This window comes from Cherax quadricarinatus, chromosome 14, assembly GCF_038502225.1.
Source record: "Cherax quadricarinatus isolate ZL_2023a chromosome 14, ASM3850222v1, whole genome shotgun sequence".
NCBI lineage: Eukaryota > Metazoa > Arthropoda > Malacostraca > Decapoda > Parastacidae > Cherax > Cherax quadricarinatus.
The window spans coordinates 11003128-11029562 of record NC_091305.1 but is presented as its reverse complement, the minus strand read 5'-3'; the positions used below and the strand labels follow the sequence as shown (position 1 = coordinate 11029562).

Genomic DNA, 26435 nt, shown 5'->3' with positions numbered 1-26435 from the left:
TTTTTTCTTATGAAATGATAGAGAATCTTTTCCCGATTGTAATGACACCAAAAAAACGAAATTTGATGGTAAAACTGATGGAATTACGCTCTTGCAAAGTTAGCGACCTCGACGCTGTTTACAAATCGGTGATTTCGCCCACTTTGAGCCCTATTTTCGGCTAATTCCAGTCGCCCAAACTCATAGCTATTTCTTTAGAACTCCATTTTTTCTATCGATTGAGTACAAGAAACTACCCATTTACCGATTTCAACTACCTAATAATGTGATCATAAATTTGCAATTTGGCCAATTTCACGAAAACTAAAAAATATGACAATTTCAAAATAAGGTCCAGAATGAACAATGCAGACATTTGTGGCTCTAAAATATCATTTTCTTTGCTCATCAGTCATGTCTCCAGGCCCCTCTGATATTACTCTTGCTTTCTATTTTGAATTTTTATTCAAACAAAAAATAGAAGACTTCCTATTATGCAGACTACTACAATACTGTAATAATTGTATAAATAACATCAACCCATTCATGACTGCATATTAGAATGGCTAGTTGGACATTTATTGGATAACGGCATCATTTGTTTACTTTTGAACATTGGCAAAAATCAAACATTTCCCCTACTTTGAGCTCCATTTCTAGGTTCTTTTTATAGTAAAATCAATCAAAATCACATCTATTTCTATAATATGTTTTCCATTCTATCAAATGAGACCAAGAAAACAAGAATACAACCATAAATACTATATACGAAAATAGACCACAAAGTCGGCATTTTAATTAAAAAAAATGGTCAGAGTTTTTTTTTTCTCATTATGCACTGCATGCTCCAGGGTTTTTTTTATATGGTGCACACTGACCACACAGACCAATTCTCTCACATGTGGGCCTACCAGCTTTCTCCTGCTTGATTTGAAGCCGCTAGAATTTATGAGTACAGTGGACCCCCGGTTAACGATATTTTTTCATTCCAGAAGTATGTTCAGGTGCCAGTACTGATCGAATTTGTTCCCATAAGGAATATTGTGAAGTAGATTAGTCCATTTCAGACCCTCAAACATACACGTACAAACGCACTTACATAAATACGCTTACATAATTGGTTGCATTGGGAGGTGATCGTTATGCGGGGGTCCACTGTATATATACGTCAAACACAGTACCTCGTAAGACGTATATGTACAGCCGCGACAGTCAACGGGTTAAATCTGTAGGGAAGGAAGGCGGGGTAGGGGTTGTCCTCGAAATGGTTGGAAGGAAGGGGTAAGGGAGGTTTTGTGGGTGAGAGGCTTGGACTTCCAATAGGCGTGCATGAGCGTATTCAATAGGAGTGAATGGAGACGAATGGTATTTGGGACCTGACGATCTGTTGGAGTGTGAGCAGGGTAATATTTAGTGAAAGGATTCAGGGAAACTGGGTATTTTTATATAGCCGGGCTTGAGTCCTGGAAATGGGAAGTACAATGCCTGCACTCTAAAGGAGGGGTTTCGGGATATTAGCAGTTTGGAGGGATATGTTGTGTATCATTATACGTATATGCTTCTAAACTGTTGTGTTCTGAGCACCTCTGCAAAAACAGTGATTATGTGTGAGTGAGGTGAAAGTGTTGAATGATGATGAAAGTATTTTCTCTTTGGGGATTTTCTTTCTTTTTGGATCATCCTGCCTCAGTGGGAGACTGCCGATTTGTTAAAAAAAAAAAATATTTAGAGAATAACTATAGTTTTACATACAGAAAACAATGAGAAATAACTATAAATGACTAATGAAATGGATAAATGAACATTTAATATCACTTTTACCTTTATTGAAGACTCTTGTTGGCATATGGAAGACAGCGAGGAGGGGAGAGGGAGGAGAGGTTATTGTTTGAAAGGGGAATCCCAATCCATAAGGACTTCAGGTATCAAAACCCTTCTTTGTCTTTTACTGGCACTAAGACCAGCTTGAGAGTCCCTGTACCCCTTTCACACAAAAAATCTGTTCACAGAGATCTGTTTTTGGCATCTTTTTAAGATTTGCCTAAAATCGGACAAGGCATTTTCATTGTACATGTTGCAGACATGGCTTGCAAAAGCTTTGTTAAGGTGATATTTCTCCACAAAACTTTGCAACTCATTCCACTTTGCACACTTGTCCTTAATCACTGAAGAAGGCACATTCGGAACTTACTTTGGCTCCATGGTGGCTTATTTAGCACTTGCATTCAATAAACAAGCACAAAAAACAATGGATTATTAAGAAATATTTTGGATGAACGTGCAGGGTGATGCTCAACGAAAAAACAAAGGCAGACTGAGTCACGAATGCATGGGATGCTTTGTGCGGGTGCTTGAGTGGCAGAGTCATGTTGACGCGATTGGTATGGGCCATTTTCAACCCTATGAAAACCGAGCGGGTGTATGAAAACTGGGACAAAAGTTTGACAAAAAAAAGTTGTTGAAAATTGAATCCTAAGAAAACTGGGGCATATGAAAACCGAGGTTCCACTGTACAAGATATACTAATGAAAAGATGAAAAACTGATTCACAAACACAGATCTGAGAATCATACAGGATATGTATGTACAAAGTATTGAGACATGAGAGGTGGGATGAGGGAGGCAGAAGAGGAAGCTAGGCCTTCCCCACAAAGACAATGGCCTGACCCTCAGGCAGACTGCCTGTGAGCCTACTAGTCGGAGAGGAAAAATTCTGCGGCTCGGCTTGCTGTGCTCCAAATTTTTTCCCTAGAAGTGGCACTGTGTTAGTTAAATTTTACAGGGTATTAGTTGAAAATATGCCACAGTTTTGCAGTAGTGTCACATAGAAAACATGGTAAAGGAACATGTGTTAATTGATGGCATGCTGTGACATAATTTTAAATAAAATAAAGGAAAAAAAAATCCAGTTCAAAAATTGTTACCATTTTAGATGTGTATGGACCAAAATTGAATGACCTTGAAATCTTGTAATGCAGTCAAGGGGTTAAGACTTTAAAGTATTAAAGGGATATGTTGTGTATCTTTATATGTATATGCTTCTAAACTGTTGTGTTCTGAGCACCTCTGCAAAAACAGTGATTATGTGTGAGTGAGGTGAAAGTGTTGAATGATGATGAAAGTATTTTCTTTTTGGGGATTTTCTTTCTTTTTGGGTCACCCTGCCTTGGTGGGAGATGGCCGACTTGTTAAAAAAAAAAAAAAAATTATATATATATATATATATATATATATATATACACACCTACCATCCGACTTACGACCTGCTCAACATACGTCCACTGACTTATGAGCGTGCATCTGGCAGCTGGGCTGGGCCGGCTGATGCACACCTCTGTACAATATTTGACAATACTCACGGCGGCAATGTGTCATGCAGGCAGCATCAGTTTGAGTAACCCTGCCCTATCAGCAGCATCATACTGTATTAACTGTACTAACTGGACAGTAAATTTCACCATGGCCCCTAAGATGAAGTCTGAATCTTGCACTGGAGATTGTGGCAAGAAAGGCTCTTACTCTCCAACTCTCTATTTGTTTTCACTGTTGCACATAAACCTGTCTGTATCTGTCTGCCTGTATATCTGTGTCTGTCTGTATCTCTGTGCATCTGTTTGTCTACCTGTGTGTCTGTCTTTCTGTCTACCTGTGTGTCTTTCTGTCTACCTGTGTGTGTCTTTGTGTCAATCTGTGTGTCTGTCTTTATGTCTACCAGTGTCTGTCTGTCTGTCTACCTGTGTGTCTGTCTGTGTGTCTGTCTTTCTGTCTACTTGTGTGTCTGTCTTTATGCCTACCTGTGTGTGTCTTTCTGTCTACCTGTGTGTGTCTTTGTCTACCTGTGTGTCTGTCTTTCTGTGTGTCTGTCTGTCTACCTGTATCTGTCTTTCTGTCTACCTGTGTGTCTGTCTTTCTGTCTACCTGTGTGTCTTTCTGTCTACCCGTGTCTGTGTTTCTGTCTGCTTGTCTGTCTCAGAGCCACTCATTAAGAGTGTAATTGGTCTTGAAGATGCCACATTAATAATGATAATAACACAATAATAATCACTGAGGCACATTAAATGTGTATAAAATGTTAATATAGACATTTGGCTTAATCCATCTATGATTTTTTTTTTCAAAATTATATAATAAACATGCTACATAACATACAAACATATAAATTAACAAATATGAGATGTTTTTCTGGTCGGCTTGACAGAGTGAACAGAAACCATTCGTGTCCGGAATGGTAACAACAACAACAACAACAACAACGTTTGTTTACATAACTCACCAACCTTCTACCCTCTCATTCTCTCTCATTTAATCTTGTTTACTTACCTCTCACTACATTAACCCTTTGAGGGTCGACAGGCCCTCTCCGAGACTCGTTTTCAGGGTCGGCCAAATTTAAAACAAAAAAAGTAATTTTTTCTTATGAAAAGATAGAGAATTTTTTCCCAATCATAATGACACCAAAAGTATGAAATTTGATTGAAAACTTACAGAATTATGCTCTCGCGAAGTTAGCGGTCTCGGCGATGTTTACGCATCGGCGATTTTGCCCACTTTGAGCCCCATTTTCGGCCAATTCCGCTGTACTAGTAGACAAAAAACATGAATATTTCGCTAGAACTCCATTTTTTCTTTCGAATGAGTGCAAGAAACCACCCATTTACTAATTTCAACTATCCAGTACAGTGGTCAGAATTTAGCAATTTTGCCAATTTCACACAGATTTCAAAAGATGCCAATTTCCGAATAGGGTCCAGAATAAACAAGAAAGACATTCCTGGCACTAAAATGACATTTCCTCTGTTCATTAGTTACGTCTCAAGGCCCCACTTACATTCTTTTGCTTTCCACTTTAAATTTTTATTCTCACAAAAAATAGAAGATTTACTGTTATGCAGACTACTGCATTAGTGTAAAAAATGGTATAAATAATATTGGCACACTTGCAAAAAAATATTAGACTCACCAGTTGACGTATATTGGACGCTTGACATGATTTGCTTACTTTTGAACTTTGGTAAAAATCGAACATTTCTGCTACTCTGAGCTCAACTTCAAGGTACTTTTCATTGTAAAACCAGTCAAAATCATCTCAATTTCTGTAATATGTCTTCCATTCTATAAAATGAGACCAAGAAAACTAGAATACAACAATAAATAACATACGAAAATATAGTGCAAAGTCTCTGTTTTATTCCAAAAATACGGTCAATTTTTTTTTTCTCATTATGCACTGTGTGCTGCAGGATTTTTTTATACAGTGCACACTGACCACATAGACCTATTCTTTCATATGTAGGACTACCAGCTTTCTCCCACTAGATTTGAGAGCGCTAGAATTTAGGCGTACTAGTACGTCAAAAACCCTGGGTTGTAAGCCGTACTAGTACAGCCGAAACCCTCAAAGGGTTAAGACTACAGATATTTTAAGGTCAGTAATGAGTGGACACGATTGTTCTATTATAGTTTAATAATATTATTATTAATATTAGTACATATATATTATTGTAATAATAATAACAATAATAATAATAATAATAATAATAATAATAATTAATATTATTATTAATTTAGGGCACTGGAGCACAGATCCACTGTATAGCACTTTGTCTGGATTCTTTTGGGTTATCCTAGGTAATTTATAATATGTATGATAACTTTACTTATGTGTACCTGTGAGATATATATATATATATATATATATATATATATATATATATATATATATATATATATATATATATATATATATATATATACATACATACATACATATATACACACACACAGAGAGACAGCCACTTTCAGTCAGCCAACCAACCACCCACCCAGCCACCCACCCACCCACCCGGCCAGCCAGCCGGACACGTATTACACACGTTCCAGAGTTGTGTCTCTTTACTTAGGGTATAGGTTATACTACATTCTGGCAGGATGACACTACCAGTGGTATTCTCCCATTCCACTGTGTCGACAATACATAAAGATAAGAGTAATATATGATACTGTATGCGGTGTAAAATTTACAGTACAGTTCACTACCATGTATACATTATATACAGTACATAAATAATTAAAATATAACAATAGAAGTAAATTATGGTAAAAAGAATGAAATAATGATTGTACATTACATTACAGAATTATGTAGGTAGTTTATATAGGAAAGGTTTGACATTATTCCCTACCCAGTATGTCGGCAACTTTCAAAGGTTCGACTTACGTCCATTTTGACTTACGACCGGTTGGTCGAAACCAAGCTTGGTCGTAAGTCGGATGGTAGGTGTATATATATATATATATATATATATATATATTTATGTATATATATATATATATATATATATATATATATATATATATATATATATATATATATATATATATATATATATACATATTCATATACATACACAGTGGACCCCCGTATACCGATTTTAATCCGTGCAAGAGGGCTCATTGGTATGCGAAATAATCAGTATGCGAATGAATTTTCCCCATAAGAAATAATGGAAATCAAATTAATCCGTGCAAGACACCCAAAAGTATGAAAAAAAAAATTTTACCACATGAAATGTTAATTTTAATACACACAAACTGAAAAAGGCATGCACAATTACATGATACTTACTTTTATTGAAGATCTGGTGATGATTGATGGGATGGGAGGAGGGGAGAGAGAGTGTTAGTGTTTAGAAGGGGAATCCCCTTCCATTAAGACTTGAGGTGTCAAGTCCTTTTCTGGGGTTACTTCCCTTCATCTTTTAATGCCACTAGGACCAGCTTCAGAGTCACTGGACTTCTTTCGCACAACATATCTGTCCATAGTGGCCTGTACCTCTCGTTCCTTTATGACTTCCCTAAAGTGTTTCACAACATTGTCAGTGTACAGGTTGCCAACACGGCTTGCAATAGCTGTGTGAGGGTGATTCTCATCCATAAAGGTTTGCACTTTCAGCCACATTGCACAGATTTCCTTAATCTTTGTAGTAGGCAACTTCTTCAATTTCTCTCTCCCCTTCTCTGAACCAGTTTCCTCAGGTCTGGCCTCTTGCTCTTGAAGTTGATCTATCAGCTCATCAGTGGTTAGTTCTTCATTGTCCTCCTCCACCAACTCTTCCACATCATCCCCACTAACCTCCAACCCCAAGGACTTTCCCAATGCCACAATGGATTCCTCAACTGGCACAGGATTCTCAGGGTTAGCCTCAAACCCTTCAAAATCCCTTTTGTCTACACATTCTGGCCACAGTTTCTTCCAAGCAGAGTTCAAGGTCCTCTTTGTCACTTCCTCCCAAGCCTTACCTATAAGGTTTACACAATTGAGGATATTAAAGTGATCTCTCCAAAACTCTCTTAGAGTCAGTTGAGTTTCTGAGGTCATTACAAAGCACCTTTCAAACAGAGCTTTTGTGTACAGTTTCTTGAAGTTGGAAATAACCTGCTAGTCCATGGGCTGCAGGAGAGGAGTGGTATTAGGAGGCAAAAACTTCACCTTAATGAAGCTCATGTCCCCATAAAGTCGCTCTGCCATGTCTGTAGGATGACCAGGGGCATTGTCTAACACCAGGAGGCACTTAAGTTCTAATTTCTTTTCAGTTAGGTAATCTTTCACATTGGGGGCAAATGCATGGTGTAACCAGTCATAGAAAAAGTCCCTAGTGACCCATGCTTTACTGTTTGCCCTCCACAGCACACACAAATTCTCCTTGAGGACATTCTTTTGCCTGAACGGTCTGGGAGTTTCAGAGTGATACACTAATAAAGGCTTAACTTTGCAATCACCAGTAGCATTGGAACACATCAACAAAGTAAGCCTGTCTTTCATAGGCTTATGTCCTGGGAGTGCCTTTTCCTCCTGAGTAATGTAGGTCCTGCTTGGCATTTTCTTCCAAAACAGGCCTGTTTCATCACAATTAAACACTTGTTCAGGTTTCAGTCCTTCACTGTCTATGTACTTCTTGAATTCCTGCACATATTTTTCAGCTGCTTTGTGGTCCGAACTGGCAGCCTCACCATGCCTTATCACACTATGTATGCCACTACGCTTCTTAAATCTCTCAAACCAACCTTTGCTGGCCTTAAATTCACTCACATCAGCACTAGTTGCAGGCATTTTTTTAATTAAATCCTCATGCAACTTCCTAGCCTTTTCGCTTATGATCGCTTGAGAGATGCTATCTCCTGCTAGCTGTTTGTCATTTATCCACACCAATAAGAGTCTCTCAACATCTTCCATCACTTGCGATCTTTGTTTCGAAAACACAGTAAAACCTTTGGCAAGAACAGCTTCCTTGATTGCCTTTCTGGTGCCCACAATAGTAGCGATGGTTGATAGGGGTTTCTTGTACAACCTGGCCAGGTCGGCGATATGCACTCCACTTTCATACTTATCAATGATCTCTTTCTTCATCTCTATTGGAATTCTCACCCTTATTGCTGTAGGGTTGGCACTAGAAGCTTTCTTGGGGCCCATGTTCACTTATTTTCCAGATAAAGCACCGAAAACACTGTAATAATACAAAATATTCCGATTGTATGCTTGGATGTTACCGCGGAGGCTGGCTGGTAAACAATGGCACGGGCGGCACATGTGAGGCTGGCTGAGGGCGCACATTGGACGCGTCTCGGACGAACAGCGGTGAGCGGGTTTTTAAGCGGTATGCGAGGCAAAATTTTTGCGATTAAAGCAAGCGGTATGCGGATTAATCGTTATGTGATTCCAACGGTATGCGGGGGTCCACTGTATATATATACACACACACACACACACACACACACACACACACACACACACACACACACACACACACACACACACACACACACACACACACACACACACACACACACACACACACACACACACACACACACACACACACACACACACACACACACACACACACACACACACACACACACACACACACACACACACACACACACACACACACACACACACATAGTGGCCCCTCGTTGTTCGTAATTAATCCGTTCCTGGAGCCGTTACTATAAACGAAATTTACGATTTACGAATCAATTTTCCCCATAAGAAATAATGTAAATACAATTAATCCGTTCCTGACACCCAGAAGTATTAAAACAAAAAAAATTTTAACATGAAATATGCATGTAGTACATAAACAATACAATGGGAAATGATGAATGAAACATTAACAGCAAAACACTTACCTTTATTGGAGATTCTTCTTAGTGTATGGGAGACTGGAGGAGGAGAGAGAGTGGATTGTTTATAGTTTGGATGGGGAATCCCATTCAATCAACACCTCAGGTACCATTTGCTTTTCTGGGGTTGCTTCTCTTCTATGTTTCTTAATGCCACTAGGACCACCTTGAGAGTCACTGGAGTCCTGTCTCACAAAATAACTGTGGAGAGAGCTCTGTTTCTGGCGTCTCTTTAACACTTCCCTAAAATGGCCCAAGACTTTGTCACCGTACATGTTGCCAACCTGGCTTGCAACAACCTTGTTAGGGTGATGTTTCTCCATAAAGCTTTCCATCTTACCCCACATAGTAAAAATCTCTTTAATTTCTGAAGAAGGCACCTTCTTCCATCTCTCTTCCTCCTCCTCTGCAGCAAGATTCTGAGCTGCAATGTGTTGCTCTTCCTGCTGAAGCTCTTGCAGCTCCTCAGTGGTGAGCTCTTCATTGTGGTCTTCCACCAATTCTTCCACATCCTCCAAACTCACATCCAACCCCATGGAACTCCCCAGTGCCACAATTGATTTTACAACAGACATAGGCTCATTAGGGTCAGTCCCAAATTCTTCAAAATCCCTCTTGTCGACACAATCTGGCCACAATTTTCTCCAGGCAGAGTTCAAAGTCCTGGTAGTCACTCCCTCCCAAGCCATACCTATAAGGGTTATGCAGTGGAGGATGCTGAAGTGTTCTCTCCAAAATTCCCTTAGGGTCAAGTGAGTGTCTGTGGTCACAGTCAAGCACCTGTGAAACATTGCTTTTGTGTAGAGTTTTTTAAAGTTTGCAATAACCTGCTGGTCCATGGGTTGGAGGAGAGGAGTGGTATTCGGGGGCAAGAACTTTACTGTGAGGAACCCAAACTCCTCGAAAATTAGGTCATCCAAGTTTGGAGGATGAGCAGGTGCATTGTCCATTACTAGCAGGCACTTGAGATCCAATTTCTTTTCCAGGAGATACTCCTTCACACTAGGGCCAAACACTTCATTGAACCACTCGACGAAAATTTCCCTTGTGACCCATGCCTTACTATTAGATTTCCAAAACACACACAATTTACTCTTCATCACATTGTTTTTCCTAAACACACTGGGATTTTCAGAATGGTACACTAGTAATGGCTTCACTTTGAAATCCCCACTAGCATTAGCACAGAACATTAGCGTCAGCCTATCTTTCATAGGCTTGTGTCCTGGCATTGCCTTTTCCCCTTGTGTAATGAAGGTTCTCTTTGGCATTTTCTTCCAAAAGAGGTCTGTTTCGTCACAATTGAACACTTGTTCAGGTTTCAGTCCTTCAGCCTCTATGTACTCCTGGAATTCATGCACATATTTTTCAGCCGCCTTGTGGTCCGAACTGGCAGCCTCACCATGCCTTACCACTCTGTGTATGCCAGTACGGTTCTTAAATCTCTCAAACCAGCCTTTGCTGGCCTTAAATTCACTCACTTCACCACTATTTGCAGGCAATTTCTTTACCAAATCTTCATGCAACTGCCTAGCCTTTTCACAAATAAACGAAGTCATAAGAATATCTCATGCTAATTGTTTCTCATTTATCCACACCAATAATAACATCTCAACCTCTTCGAGTACTGGTGATCTCATTTTTGTCAGCATAGTTACTCCCTTTGCAACAACAGCATCCTTTATTTCATTTTTCTTGGCCACTATGGAACATAAGGTTGTGTTGGGTTTCTTATACATCCTGGACAGTTCGGCCACACTTGTACCACTTGCATATTGTTTAGTGATGGTTTTCTTAAATTCAATCATATTTCTCACCTTCTTTACCACAGGCTTGGCACTAGGAGCTTTCTTTGGAGCCATGGTAGCTTATTTAGTACTTGCAAGCACTAAAATAAATGGAATATTATGAAATATTTCGCTGGAGCACGTGAGGGGACCTTCGCTCACTGGTAAACAATGCCAGACTGGCTGTCGCCCTGGCTCACGCCATGGGTACGCATCCCGGACGAATTACGACTCGCGAGTCAACCTATCAAAAGCGAGTCCATGTTTATACGAAAATACCTCTATGATTGGCGAATTTTACGATTGCCGGGAACTATGAAAAGCGGGGGACCACTGTATATATATGTATATATATATGTATATATATATATATATATATATATATATATATATATATATATACAGTGGACCCCCGCATAACGATTACCTCCGAATGTGACCAATTATGTAAGTGTATTTATGTAAGTGCGTTTGTACGTGTATGTTTGGGGGTCTGAAATGGACTAATCTACTTCACAATATTTCTTATGGGAACAAATTCGGTCAGTACTGGCACCTGAACATACTTCTGGAGTGAAAAAATATCGTTAACCGGGGGTCCACTGTATATATATACAGTGGACCCCCGGTTCGCGATGCCATCGGTATCCGATAAATCCGGTATTTGATGCATTTTAACGCAAAAATTTTGCCTCGGTTCCTGTTACAAAATCCGGTATACGCGATTCGTCCAAGACGTGTCCACGTGTGGCCTGAACTGCCCCATGTGTGCCAGTGTTTACAGGCCAGCCAGTATGCTAGCATCTAAGGATGCATTCGGTACATTCTATATTATCACAGTGTTTTTGGTGCTTGTTTCTGCATAATAAATCACCATGGGCCCCAAGAAAGCTTCTAGTGCCAACCCTTTGAGAAAAAGGGTGCTAATGACTATTGAAATGAAGAAAGAGATAATTGCAAAGTTCGAAAGTGGAGTGCGTGTGTCGGAGCTGGCCAGGTTGTATAGAAAACCCCAATCAACCATCTCTACTATAGTGACCAGGAAAACGGTAATCAAGGAAGCTGTTGTTGCAAAAGGTGCAACTGTGATTATGAAACAGCGACCGCAAGTGTTAGAAGATGTTGAGAGACTGTTATTGGTGTGGATAAATGAAAAACAGATAGCAGGAGATAGCATCTCTCAAGCGATCATTTGTGAAAAGGCTAGGCAGTTGCATGACGATTTGGTAAAGAAATTGCCTGCAACTAGTGGTGATGTGAGTGAATTTAAGGCCAGTAGAGGTTGGTTTGAAAGATTTAAGAATCGTAGTGGCATACATAGTGTGATTAGGCATGGTGAGGCTGCCAGTTCAGACCACAAAGCAGCTGAAAAATATGTGAAGGAATTCAAGGATTACTTAGACAGTGAATTCACGACTTGAAATCTGAACAAGTGTTTAATTGCGACGAAACAGGCCTATTTTGGAAGAAATTGCCAAGCAGGACCTACATTACTCAGGAGGAAAAGGCACTCCCAGGACATAAGCCTATGAAAGACAGGCTTACTCTTCTGATGTGTGCCAATGCTAGTGATGATTGCAAAGTGAAGCCTTTATTGGTGTATCACTCAGAAACTCCCAGAGCGTTCAGGCAAAAGAATATCCTCAAGGCTAATTTGTATGTGCTGTGGAGGGCAGATAGTAAAGCATGGGTCACTAGGGACTTTTTCTATGACTGGTTACACCATGCATTTGCCCCAATGTGAAAAATGACCTAATTGAAAAGAAATTAGACCTTAAGTGCCTCCTAGTATTAGACAATGCCCCTGGTCATCCTACAGACTTGGCAGAGCGACTTTCTGGGGACATGAGCTTCATTACCGTCAAGTTTTTGCCTCCCAATACCACTCCTATCCTGCAGCCCATGGACCAGCAGGTCATTTCCAACTTCAAGAAACTGTACACAAAAGCTATGTTTGAAAGGTGCTTTGAAGTGACCACAGACACTCTATTGACTCTAAAAGGGTTTTGGAAGGATCACTTTAATATCCTCAATTGCATAAACCTTATAGGTAAGGCTTGGGAGGGAGTGACAAAGAGGACCTTGAACTCTGTCTGGAAAAAACTGTGGCCAGAATGTGTGGACAAAAAGGATTTCGAAGGGTTTGAGGCTAACCCTGGGATTCCTGTGCCAGTTGAGGAATCCATTGTGGCATTGGGGAAGTCCTTGGGGTTGGAGGTTAGTGGGGAGGATGTGGAAGAGTTGGTGGAGGAGGACAATGACGAACTAACCACTGATGAGCTGCTAGATCATCTTCAACAGCAAGAGGCCAGACCTGAGGAAACTGCTTGGAGGAGGGGATAGAGAAATTGAAGAAGTTGCCTACTTCAAAGATTAAGGAAATGTGTGCAAAGTGGCTTGAAGTGCAAAGCTTTTTTGATGAAAATCACCCTCACACAGCTACTGCAAGCCGTGTTGGCAACCTGTACAATGACACTGTTGTGAACCACTTTAGGAAAGTCATACAGGAACGAGAGGTACAGGCCTCTATGGACAGATATGTTGTGCGACAGAAGTCCAGTGACTCTCAAGCTGGTCCTAGTGGCATTAAAAGAAGAAGGGACGTAACCCCGGAAAAGGACTTGCTACCTCAAGTCCTAATGGAAGGGGATTCCCCTTCTAAACATTAACAACATCGACACTCTCCCCTCCTCCCATCCCATCAATCATCACCAGATCTTCATTAAAGGTAAGTATCATGTATTCTATTGTTAGTAGAGTACATACTACAAACTGTGCATTAAACTTAATATTTCATGTGGTAAAAGTTTTTTTTTTCATACTTTTGGGTGTCTTGCACGTAGTAATTTGATTTCCATTATTTCTTATGGAGAAAATTGATTCGCTTTCCGATAATTTTGGTTTACGATGAGCTCTCAGGAATGGATTAATATCGCAAACCGGGGGTCCACTGTATATACAGTGGACCCTCGCCTAACGATATTAATCTGTTCCTGAGAGTTCAACGTTAGGCGAAATTATCGTTAGCCGAATTAATTTTCCCCATAAGAAATAATGGAAATCAAATTAATCCATTCCTGACACCCCAAAGTATGAAAAAAAAATTTTTTTACCACATGAAATATTAATTTTAATACACACAAACTGAAGAAGACATGTACAGTTACATGACACTTACCTTTATTGAAGATCTGGTGATGATTGATGGGATGGGAGGAGGGGAGAGTGTGGATGGTGTTAATGTTTAGAAGGGGAATCCCCTTCCATTAGGACTTGAGGTAGCAATTCCTTTTCTGGGGTTACTTCCCTTCTTCTTTTAATGCCTCTAGGACCAGCTTGAGAGTCACTGGACCTCTGTCGCACAACAAATCTGTCAATAGAGCTCTGTACCTCCCGTTCCTTTAAGACTTTCTTAAAATGGGCCATAACGTTGTCATTGTACAGGTTGCCAACATGGCTTGCAGTAGCTGTGTCAGGGTGATTTTCATCCGTAAAGGTTTGGACTTCAAGCCACTTTGCACATATTTCCTAAATTTTTGAAGTAGGCACAATGGATTCCACAACTGGCATAGGCTTCTCAGGGTTAGCCCCAAACCCTTCAAAATCTTTCTTAATTTCCATACTGATTCTCACCCTTTTTACCACAGGGTTGGTACTAGAAGCTTTCTTGGGGCCCATGGTGACTTATCACTAAAAACGCTGTGATAATATGAAATGTTCCGATTGTACATTTGAATGCGACCGCGGTGGCTGGCTTGTAAACACTGGCACCCACGGGACAAGTGAGGCGCACTCAGGCCACACGTGGATGGGTCTCGAACAGAATGAATCGCGTTGGGCGAGTTTTTTAGCGCTAGCGAAGGCAAAACTTTTGCGTTAAAATGTATCACTAGGCGGATTTAACGTTATGCGATGCGTTGGTTAGGCAAGGGTCCACTGTATATATATTATAAATATACAGTGTTAATGCTTTGTTAATGAACTTTCATTATATTTGCCTCAGATTATCTTCTTTGCCTTTTCTTGTCTATAATCTTAAAATACAACATTGAAATATATTGTCTCTTTATTTGCCATAAAATGAGTTTTTGCCAGATTTTACACTTAAACAAAAACTTTCCTGTTATTATGTATCTAATAGAAACCTGCATTGAAATAAATATATTTTAAAATATAGTAATATCCTTAGCATTCTGTAGTATTTAATTGACATAATTTGACATTTATATTTTGATTATAGGCCCCAGTAATAGTGTGGGAAGCACCTGTTGGCCAAGTCTCAGAGTGGATGGAAGGCAGAGTGGACATTAGCATTAATTTTTTCAAAATACAAGTACAAGCCATTTTTGAAACTCAAGACAACACTTCGTTTGTGGCCTTTGATGATTTTAGTATCCATTATGGCACTTGTGGTAATGCAGGTGTGTTAAATATTTCATATATATATTTATATATGTACAGTAGTATTAGTAAACTTAGTGTAATATTCTTATATCTTAATGTTATATTTTAATTTTAGATTCTATGGTCAGTACTGTATTTCCCAAATAATAATATTTTTTAACAATATTTTTTTTTGTAAATACGGTATGTTAAAATGAAATATGTACATTCCTTTCAGCTGAATGCAATTTTGAAGGCTCTAATTTTTGTGGATGGACTCATTTATTTAATGAAGAGGCTTTTTGGGATATAACCATAAGCAATGACCACACAAATGGAGATCTTGGTAAAACATTTTTCTGTCTTTAAATTTAAGGAATTGCAAATTATATTAAGTCACTTGGAACTTGGAAATATTATCTTTTCTTTTATTGTGATTTTTTCTAACTTTTAAATTTTTCCACCATGGTGTAGAATATATGTACAGTGTGATGTCCTGGAATATACAGAGTATAAAACAAAATTTTAAATAGAAATTTTGCTAGTTTAAAAATTTGCCTGTTACCAAACCAGGTGGTAAGATGCTGGTCTTAGAGCCCACTAAATATGAGATGGGAGATGCAGCAGTACTCAGGAGTCCAATCATGACACCTGCTGCAGCCATATCTGCTTGTCTCCAGTTCTGGTTTCACATGAATGACACTGCAGAAGGCACAGTTAATTTTTATATTGAGGTAGTTATGCTTTTTCTTTTTTTATAAATTATTTAGATGATTGTATAGTTATTCACTATTTTTTATACACAGATTTTACAGGCTAAGAGCTAGTATCTTACCTCAGCTCATTTCAAAATCAGTCCTATTTAAGGTGTACTACCATGCCAAGGATGTGACCCACAGTGGACATCTAACTAACAGGTACCTACTTACTGATGGTGACAAGGGGCAGCAGGTGCAAGGAAACATGCCCAACATTTCTACTTATGCCAAGGATTGACCTGTGGACACTATATGTGAGTTGAGTGGGCTGCCAAACAAGCTAGAGGATACTCAAATTTGTATTAAAGCATGTGACCCGTTTTCCAGGAAGCTTCAGACTGAGGTGTTGAAATTAAATGTTATTTACTTATTATTTTAGTTTACCCTGTCAACTATCTCCAGCTAAGGTAGGGTGACCCAGAAAAAATAAAGAAACACATTTGCCATCATTTATTCAATCATTGTCATACCAGAAGCATGCTGACATCACAGTTCAGACGACCTTCCAACTGTAACATCACCACCCCTCCTGAGTGCTAGAACTGTCTCATGTCTGGGCAACCATTCTTTCCTGAATTCCTTCATGCTCATACAGGCTTGCTGGATGTTCAAGCCTCCGGCACTGGTTTGTGGCATGACATCCCCCTCAATCCCTCCATTCCACTTAATCATCCTATATTTCTCTCCATCTTCTTTAATGGTATAGTAATTAATAAAGCATGGTGATGTACAGAGACAAGAAGTATATAATTACTGGATTAGAGGTGCACTGTGACCTCTGTTGATCTGAAAAAAATGGATAATTCAGCAAAGGTTAGAACCAGAAATGGAGGAAAATCAATGTTGAACCTTTATTATTATTATTACAGTATTTATATTTTTTCTTGCTTAGATGTCATACATGTTGAAATGTAAATGAATATTCTTTTTTTTTCAACAAGTCGGCCCATCTCCCACTGAGGCAGGGTGACCCAAAAAATAAGAAAATCCCCACAAGGGAAATACTTTCATCATCATTTAACACTTTCACCTCACTCATACATAATCACTATCTTTGCAGAGGCGCTCCATTCACTCCTATCTAACATGCTCATGCATGCTTGCTGGAAGACCAAGCCTCTGGCTCACAAAATCTCCTTGAACCCTTCCCTCAAGCCTTTTTGAGGACGACCCCTACCTCATCTTCCTTACCCTACTGATTTATACACTCTCCAAGTCATTCTACTTTGACCCATTATCTCTAAATGACCAAACCACCTCAATAACCACTCTTCAGCAATCTTGACTAATACTTTTATTAACTCCACACCTTCTCGTAATTACCACACTCCGAATTCTCTGCGTAATATTTACACCACACATTGCCCTTAGACAGAACATCTCCACTGCCTCCAGCCGCCTCCTCACTGCAGCGTTTACAACCCGAGCTTCACACCCATATAAGAGTGTTGGTACCACTGTACTTTTGTACATTCCCTTCTTTGCCTCCATGGATAACGTTTTTTGTCTCCACAAATAACTCAATGCACCACTAACCTTTTTTCCTTCATCAATTTTATGATTAACCTCATCCTTCATAAATCCATCCGCTGACAAGTCAACTCCCAAATATCTGAAAACATTCACTTCTTCCATACTCCTTCCCTCCAATATGATGTACAATTTTTTTTATCTAAATTGTTTGATATCGTAATCACCTTACTCTTATCTATGTTCACTTTCAACTTTCTACCTTTACACACCCTCCCAAACTTGTCCACTAACCTTTGCAACTTTTCTTTAGGCTCTCCTGTAAGCACAGTATCATCAGCAAAAAGTAACTGTATCAACTCCTATTTTGTACTTGATTCCCCATAATTTAATCCCGCCTCTCTCCCCAACACCCTAGCATTTACTTCTTTCACAACCCCATCTATAAACATATTAAACAACCATGGTGACATTGCACATCCCTGTCTAAGACCTACTTTTACCTGGAAGTAATCTCCCTCTCTTCTACACACCTAACCTGAACCTCACTATCCTCATAAAAACTCTTTACAGCATTTAGTAACTTACTACCTATTCCATACATTTGTAACATCTGCCACATTGCTCCCCTATCCACTCTATCATATGCCTTTTCTAAATTCATTAATGCAATGAAAACTTCCCTACCTTTATCTAAATACTGTTCACATACAGTGGACCCCCGCATAACGATGGCATCGCATAGCGATTTTTCCGCATAACGATTACTTTTATCGCAAAATTTTTGCCGCGCATACCGATTAAAAACCCGCATACCGATTTTCGTCCGAGACGCGTCCAATGTGCCCTCAGCCAGCCTCACATGTGCTGCTCCGTCCCATTGTTTACCAGCCAGCCTCCGCGGTAACATCCAAGCATACACTCGGAATATTTCGTATTATTACAGTATTTTCGGTGCTGTTTCTGGAAAATAAGTGACCATGGGCCCCAAGAAAGCTTCTAGTGCCAACCCTGTGGTAAAAAGGGTGAGAATTAGTATGGAAATTAAGAAAGATTTTGAAGGGTTTGGGGCTAACCCTGAGAAGCCTATGCCAGTTGTGGAATCCATTGTGCCTACTTCAAAGATTAAGGAAATGTGTGCAGAGTGGGTTGAACTGCAAACCTTTATAGATGAAAATCACCCTGACACAGCTGTTGCAAGCCGTGCTTGTGACTATTTCAATGACAATGTTATGGCCCATTTTAGGAAAGTCTTGAAGGAACGGGAGGTACAGAGCTCTATGGACAGATTTGTTGTGCGACAGAGGTCCAGTGACTCTCAAGCTGGTCCTAGTGGCATTAAAAGAAGAAGGGAAGTAACCCCAGAAAAGGACTTGCTACCTCAAGTCCTAATGGAAGGGGATTCCCCTTCTAAACAGTAAGAAGATAATGCTCTCCCCTCCTCCCATCCCATCAATCATCACCAGATCTTCAATAAAAGTAAGTGTCATGTAATTGTGCATGCCTTTTTCAGTTTGTGTGTATTAAAATTAACATTTCATGTGGTAAAAAAAAATTTTTTTCATACTTTTGGGCGTCTTGCACGGATTAATTTTATTTCCATTATTTCTTATGGGGAAAATTCATTCGCATTACGATTATTTCGCATAACGATGAGCCCTCTTGCACGGATTAAAATCGTTAACCGGGGGTCCACTGTATATGCTTTAATGTAAACACTTGATCGATACATCCCCTTCATTCTAAAGTCTCCTTGCTCATCTGCTATCCTACTCTCTGTCTTACCTCTAATTCTTTCAATAATAACCCTACCATGGACTTTTCCTGGTATACTCAGTAAACTTATTCCCCTATAATTGTTACAATTTCTTTTGTCCCCCTTCCCTTTATATAAAGGAACTATACACGCTTTCTGTCAGTCCCTAGGTACCTTCCCCTCTTTCATACATTTATTAAATAATAATACCAATCACTCCAACATAATATCCCCCCCTGCTATTAACATTTCTGTCACGATCCCATCAGTTCCTGCAGCTTTACCCCCTTTCATTCTACGTAATGCCTCACGCACCTCCCCCACACTCACCTCCTGCTCTTCTTCACTCCTAAATGATGTTGTACCTCCCTGACCAGTGCATGAATTTGCCACTTCCCTTTCATCATTGACATTTAAAAGTTCCTCAGAATATTCCCACCATCTACCCAGTATCTTCAGCTCCCTATCTACTAACTCCCCTATTCTGTTTTTAACTGACAAATCCATTTGTTCCCTAGGCTTTCTTAACTTGTTTATCTCCAAATTTTTTTCTTATTTTCAGCAAAATTTCTTGCCAGTGCCTCTCCCACTCTTTCATGTGCTCTCCTTTTGCACTCTTTCACCACTCTCTTCACTTTTCTTTTACTCTCCATATACTCTGCTCTTCTTACTACACTTCTGCTTTGTAAAAACCTATCATAAGCTATCTTTTTCTCTCTTGTCACACCCTTTACTTCATTATTCCACCAGTCACTCCTCTTTCTTTCTACACCCACCCTTCTATAGCTACAAACTTCTGCCCCACATTCTAATACTGCATTTTTAAAACTATCCCAACCCTCTTCAACCCCCACAATATTCATACTTTTATTAGCCCACCTTTCTGCCAATAATTGCTTATATCTCACCCTAACTTCCTCCTCCTAAAGTTTATACACTTTCACTTCTCTCTTACTTGCTGTTGCCATTTTTCTTCTGTCCCATCTACCTCTTACTCTAACTGTAGCTACAACTTAATAATGATCTGATATATCTGTTGCCCTTCTATAACATGTACATCCTGAAGCCTGCCAGTCAACCTTTTATCCACCAATACATAATATAACAAACTACTTTCATTACGTGCTATATATATCATACCTTGTATACTTATTTATCCTTTTTTTTATAAAATATGTATTACTTATTACCAAACCTCTTTCTACTCACAGCTCCCTGGCAACCTAAATTTACCTACTACTCCCTCCATAACATTTTTACCCACTTTAGCATTGAGATCCCCAACCACAAGTACTCTCTCACTTGGTTCAAAACTCTCCATGCACTCACTCAACGTTTCCCAAAATCTCTCTCTCTCCTCTACACTTCTCTCTTCTCCAGGTGCATAAACACTTACTATAACCCACTTTTCACATCCAACCCTTATTTTGCACCACGTAATCCTTGAATTTATACATTTATATTCTCTGTTTTCCTGCCATAACTTATCCTTCAACATTATTGCTACTCTTTCTTTAGCTCTAACTCTATTTGAAACCCCTGACCTAATCCCATTTATTTCTCCCCGCTGAAAGTCCCACCCCCTTCAGCTTTGTTTCACTTAAAGCCAGGACATCCAGCTTCTTCCCATTCATAACATCCACAATCATCCCTTTCTTATTCGCACAGCATCCATGCACATTCAAAATCCCACTTTGGCGGTTTTCTTCTTTTTCTTTTTAGTAAGCTATACGGGAAAAGGGGTTACTAGCCCATTGTTCCCAGCATTTTAGTTGACTTTTACAACATGCATGGCTTACGCAGTAAAGATTCTTATTCCCCTTCCCCATGGATAAGAAATGAAAAGCACTAAGAACAATAACTATTTAGATAATATTAAAGAATACTCAGATGGGTGTGTATACATAAATGTGTACATGTATGTGTAGTGTGACCTAAGTGTAAGTAGAAGTAGCAAGACATACCTGAAATCTTGGATGTTTATGAGACAGCAGTCCTACCATCATGTAAAACAAATACAGGCTTCATTTTTACACTCACTTGGTAGAACGGTAGTACCTCCCCGAATGGTTGCTGTCTACCAACCTACTACCTATTAACCCTTAAACGGTTCAAACTTATATAAACGTTCTCTTGGGTAGCGCCCCAAATTTTTTGAGAATTTTTTTTTTTTTTTAATAGGAAAAAAGAGCATATAGTACCCAGTCATCCCCAGTTTTTTTCATATGGCGCACAGTGAGTGCGCACACCCATTCTCTCATGTCTAGGTGACTCAGGCTTATCATGCCAGTGCTGAATGAATGACAAAGGAAATGTATATATACATGTACGTTTGGGGCACTACGCGAGAGAACGTATATATATACGTTTGGACCATTTAAGGGTTAAATTATAATTGCTTTATAATTTATAATGCTTTAAATATATGGTAGTTTTTTTAACACAATGGCAGTCTCCCACTGAGGCAGGTGACCCAAAACAGAAAAACTTTCATCATCATGCACTTCATCACTGTTTTGCCAGAGGCACACATGCGCTACAGTTATAAAACTGCAACATTAATATCCCTCCTTCAGAGTGCAGGCTTTGTACTTCCCATCTCCAGGACTCAAGTCCGGCCTGCCAGTTTCCCTGAATCCCCTCATAAATATTACCTTGCTCACTCTCCAACAGCATGTCAAGTGCTAAAAACCATTTGTCTTCATTCGTTCCTAACTAACATGCTCATGCATGCTTGCTGGAAGTCCAAGCCCCTCACACCCGAAACCTCCTTTACCCCTCTCCCTCCAACCTTTCCTAGGCTAATCCCTCCCCCATTTTTCCTCCACTACAGATTTATACACTCTCGTAGTCATTCTGATTCGTTCCATCCACTCTACATGTCTGAAGCACCTCAACAACCCCTCCTCAGCCTTCTGGATAATAGTTTTGGTAATCCTGCACCTCCTCCTAATCTCTGAGCTATGGATTCTCTGCATTATATTCATACTACACATTGCCTTTAGACATGACATCTCCACTGCCTCCACCCTTCTCCTTGTTGCAGCATTCACCACTCATGCTTCACACCTATATAGAGCATTGGTATAACTATACTCTCATTCATTCCCCTTTTTGCTTCCATGCATAAAGGGTTTTGTCTCCACAGGCTCCTCAGTGCACCACTCACCTTTTTAACCTCGTCAGTTCTGTGATTCACCTCATCTTTCATAGACCCATCTGCTGACACATCTACTCCCAAATATCTGAATACATTCATCTCCTCCATTCTCTCTCCCTCCAATCTGATATCCAGTCTTTTGCTGCCTGATTTTTTTATCCTCATCACCTTACTTTTTCATGTATTTGCTTTGAATTTCCTTCTTTTACATACTCTACCAAACTCAACCACCAACCTCTGCAACTTCAATTCAGAATCTCCCAAAAGCACAGTGTAATCAGCAAAGAGCAATTGTAACAACTCCCACTTTGTGTTAGATTCTTTATCTTTTAATCCCCTCACCTCATGCCAACACTCGAGCATTCACTTCTCTTACAACCCCATCTATAAATATATTGAACAAACATGTTGATATCACACATCCCATTCTAAGGCCTACTTTTACTGAGACATAATCTCCCTCTCTCTTAAATACTCTAACCTGAGCCTCACTATCCTCATAAAAATATTTCACTGCTTTCAATAACCTACCTCCTATTCTATACATTTTTTGTGAATACCTTCACAAAATATTACCCTCCTCATACTCCAATAGCTCATCAGGTCCCAAAAGCTATTCTTCTCCATTTACTCCTATCTGACATGCTCACACGTGCCTGCTGCATGTTTAAGCCCCTTGCACACAAAAACCTCTTTTACCCCTTCCCTTCATCCTTTCCTAGGATGACCCTCTCTTCATCTCTCTTGTACTCTCCATATGCTCCACCCTTCTTATATCACTTCTGCTTTGTAAAAACCTCTCATCAGTGGCCTTTTTCTCATTTATCACACCCTTTACCTGATCATTCCACAAATCACTCCTCTTTGCTCCTGCACCCACCCTCCTATAGCCACAAACTTCTGCCCCACATTCTAACACTGCATTTTTGAAACTATTCCACCCCTCTTCAACCCCCCCCCCCCCCACACTACCTACTCTCTTACTAGCCCATCCTTCTCCCAATAGTTGCTCATATGTCACCCTAACTTCCTCTTCCCTTAAACAATAAACTTTCGCCTCATACTTACTGTTGCCGTTTTCCTTTTGCTCCATCTACCTCTAACTCTAACTGTAGTTACAACTAAATAATGATCCAATTTATCTGTTGCCCCTCTATAAACATACACATCCTGAAGCCTACCCATCAACCTTTTATCCACCAATACATAATCAAACAAGCTACTTTCATTACATGTTGTATAGTTATTTATCCTCTTTTTCTGAAAATATGTATTACTTATTACCAAGCCTCTTTCTATACACAGTTCAATTAAAGGCAGCCCATTTTCATTTACCCCTGGCACCCAAACTTACCTATTACTCCCTCCACAACAGTTTTACCTACTTTAGCATTTACGTACCTAATCATAAATACTGAAGGAGGGGTGTTAATGTTGCAGTTTAAAAACTGTAGTGTAAAGCACCCTTCTGGCAAGACAGTGATGGAGTGAATGATGGTGAAAGTTTTTCTTTTTTGGGCCACCCTGCCTTGGTGGGAATCGGCCAGTGTGCTAATAATAAAAAAAAAAAATAACATAAATACTGTCTCACTTGTATCAAAACTCCCCAAACATTCAACATCTCCCAAAATCTCTTTCTCCTCTACACTTCTCTCTTCTCGAGGTGCATAAACACCTACTATAACCTACTTTTCATATCCTGACTCTTATTTTACGCCACATAATCCTTGAATTTATACATTTATATTCCCTCTTTTTCCTGCCATAACTGATCCGTCAACATTATTCCTACTCCTTCCTTAGCTCTAACTCTATTAGAAACCCCTGACCTAATCCCATTTATTTCTTCCCACTGAAACACTTCTAACCCCTTCAGCTTTTATATCACTTAGAGCCAGGACATCCAGCTTCTTTTCATTCATAACATCCACACTCATCTCTTTCTTATCGTCTGCACTACATCAACGTGCATTCAAAGATCCCAACTTAAGGGTTTTATTTTTATTTTTAGTAAGTTGTACAGGAAAAGGAGTTACTAGCCCATTGCTCCTGGTATTTTAGTTGACTTTTACTACACGCATGACTTATGGAGGAAAGATTCTTATTCCACTTCTCCATGGATATGAAAGGAAAATAATAGAATAAGAACTATTCAGAAAAAACAAAGAAAATTCAAATGAGTGTGTATACATAAAAGTGTACATGCATGTGTGAACTAATTGTAAGTAAAAGTAGCAAGATATACCTGTTATCTTGTGTTTATGAGACAGCACTCCTACCATCATGTAAAACAAATACATGTTTCTGTGTTACATTCACTTGACAGGATAATAGTACCTCCCTGAATGGTTGCTGTCTATGACCCTAAATCATCCACCAAAGGATGAAGCAAATGGACATAATAGTAACATTTTTACAAGGTCTCTGCACTATTACACTCAGTGTTTTTTCCTGTTACCTCTATGGCTCATTTGGGTGTGTAATGTCAGTGTACTTTCTGTCTCTATGCCTGTATTTTCAGATATATTGTAATTTGTTATTGTTAGTATATAAGAAATGGTTGATATATGATGGATATCTGTTAGCTTTATTGTCTCATTCCATTATATAATAGTAATATCCATGCCTATTTTAAAGTTCATTTATCTGCTTTATTTAAATTCTTGTAAGCACAGGAATATTTAATTGAGATAATGCTCTAAAATCTCTCATAATTCAAAGTTTCATCATTTTTATAAAATAGAATACAGTGGTCCCTCGCTTTTTGTAGTTCTCGGCAATCGTAAATTTCGCCAATCATAGGGGTATTTTCGTATAAACATGGACTCGCTTTTCATAGGTTCACTCACCAGTCGTAGTTTGTCCAGGATGCGTACCCACGGCGTGAGCCGTGGCAGCAGCCTGTCTGGCATTGTTTACCAGTGAGCGAAGGTCCCCTCACGTGCTCCAGCAAAATATTTCGTAATACAGTGGATCCCCGCATAACGATTACCTCCGAATGTGACCAATTATGTAAGTGTATTTATGTAAGTGCGTTTGTACGTGTATGTTTGGGGGTCTGAAATGGACTAATCTACTTCACAATATTTCTTATGGGAACAAATTCGGTCAGTACTGGCACCTGAACATACTTCTGGAGTGAAAAAATATCGTTAACTGGGGGTCCACTGTATTCCATTTATTTTAGTGCTTTTTTTTTTTTTTTTTTTTTTTTCAACAAGTCGGCCGTCTCCCACCGAGGCAGGGTGACCCAAAAAAGAAAGAAAATCCCCAAAAAGAAAATACATTCATCATCATTCAACACTTTCACCACACTCACACATTATCACTGCTTTTGCAGAGGTGCTCAGAATACAACAGTTTAGAAGCATATACGTATAAAGATACACAACATATCCCTCCAAATTGCCAATATCCCAAAACCCCTCCTTTAAAGTGCAGGCATTGTACTTCCCATTTCCAGGACTCAAGTGCTTGCAAGTACTAAATAAGCCACCATGGCTCCAAAGAAAGCTCCTAGTGCCAAGCCTGTGGTAAAGAAGGTGAGAAATATGATTGAATTTAAGAAAACCATCATTGAACAATATGAAAGTGGTACAAGTGTGGCCGAACTGGCCAGGGTGTAGTGTTTCTTATATAAGAAACCCTACACAACCTTTGTTCCATAGTGGCCAAGAAAAGGAAATCAAGGTCGCTGTTGTTGCAAAGGGGGTAACTATGCTGACAAAAATGAGATCACCAGTACTCGAAGAGGTTGAGAAGTTATTATTGGTGTGGATAAATGAAAAACAATTAGCAGGAGATACTCTTATGACTTCGATTATTTGTGAAAAGGCTAGGCAGTTGCATGACGATTTGGTAAAGAAATTTCCTGCAACTAGTGGTGATGTGAGTGAATTTAAGGCCAGCAAAGGCTGGTTTGAGAGATTTAAGAACTGTACTGGCATACACAGTGTGGT

At 39.4% G+C, this 26435-nt stretch overlaps 1 protein-coding gene across 2 annotated transcripts in view; it reads left to right on the top strand.

The window, feature by feature from the left end:
- The window catches only part of LOC128698674 (MAM and LDL-receptor class A domain-containing protein 1), a 696795-nt gene that overhangs the window by 91524 nt on the left and 578836 nt on the right, over nucleotides 1-26435 (top strand). For both annotated transcript variants that reach the window (XM_070084847.1, XM_070084846.1), the window contains exons 12-14: nucleotides 15190-15370; nucleotides 15571-15678; nucleotides 15906-16066. In XM_070084847.1, coding sequence (XP_069940948.1) covers nucleotides 15190-15370; nucleotides 15571-15678; nucleotides 15906-16066 — 450 coding nt within the window. The remainder of the gene's footprint in view (nucleotides 1-15189; nucleotides 15371-15570; nucleotides 15679-15905; nucleotides 16067-26435) is intronic.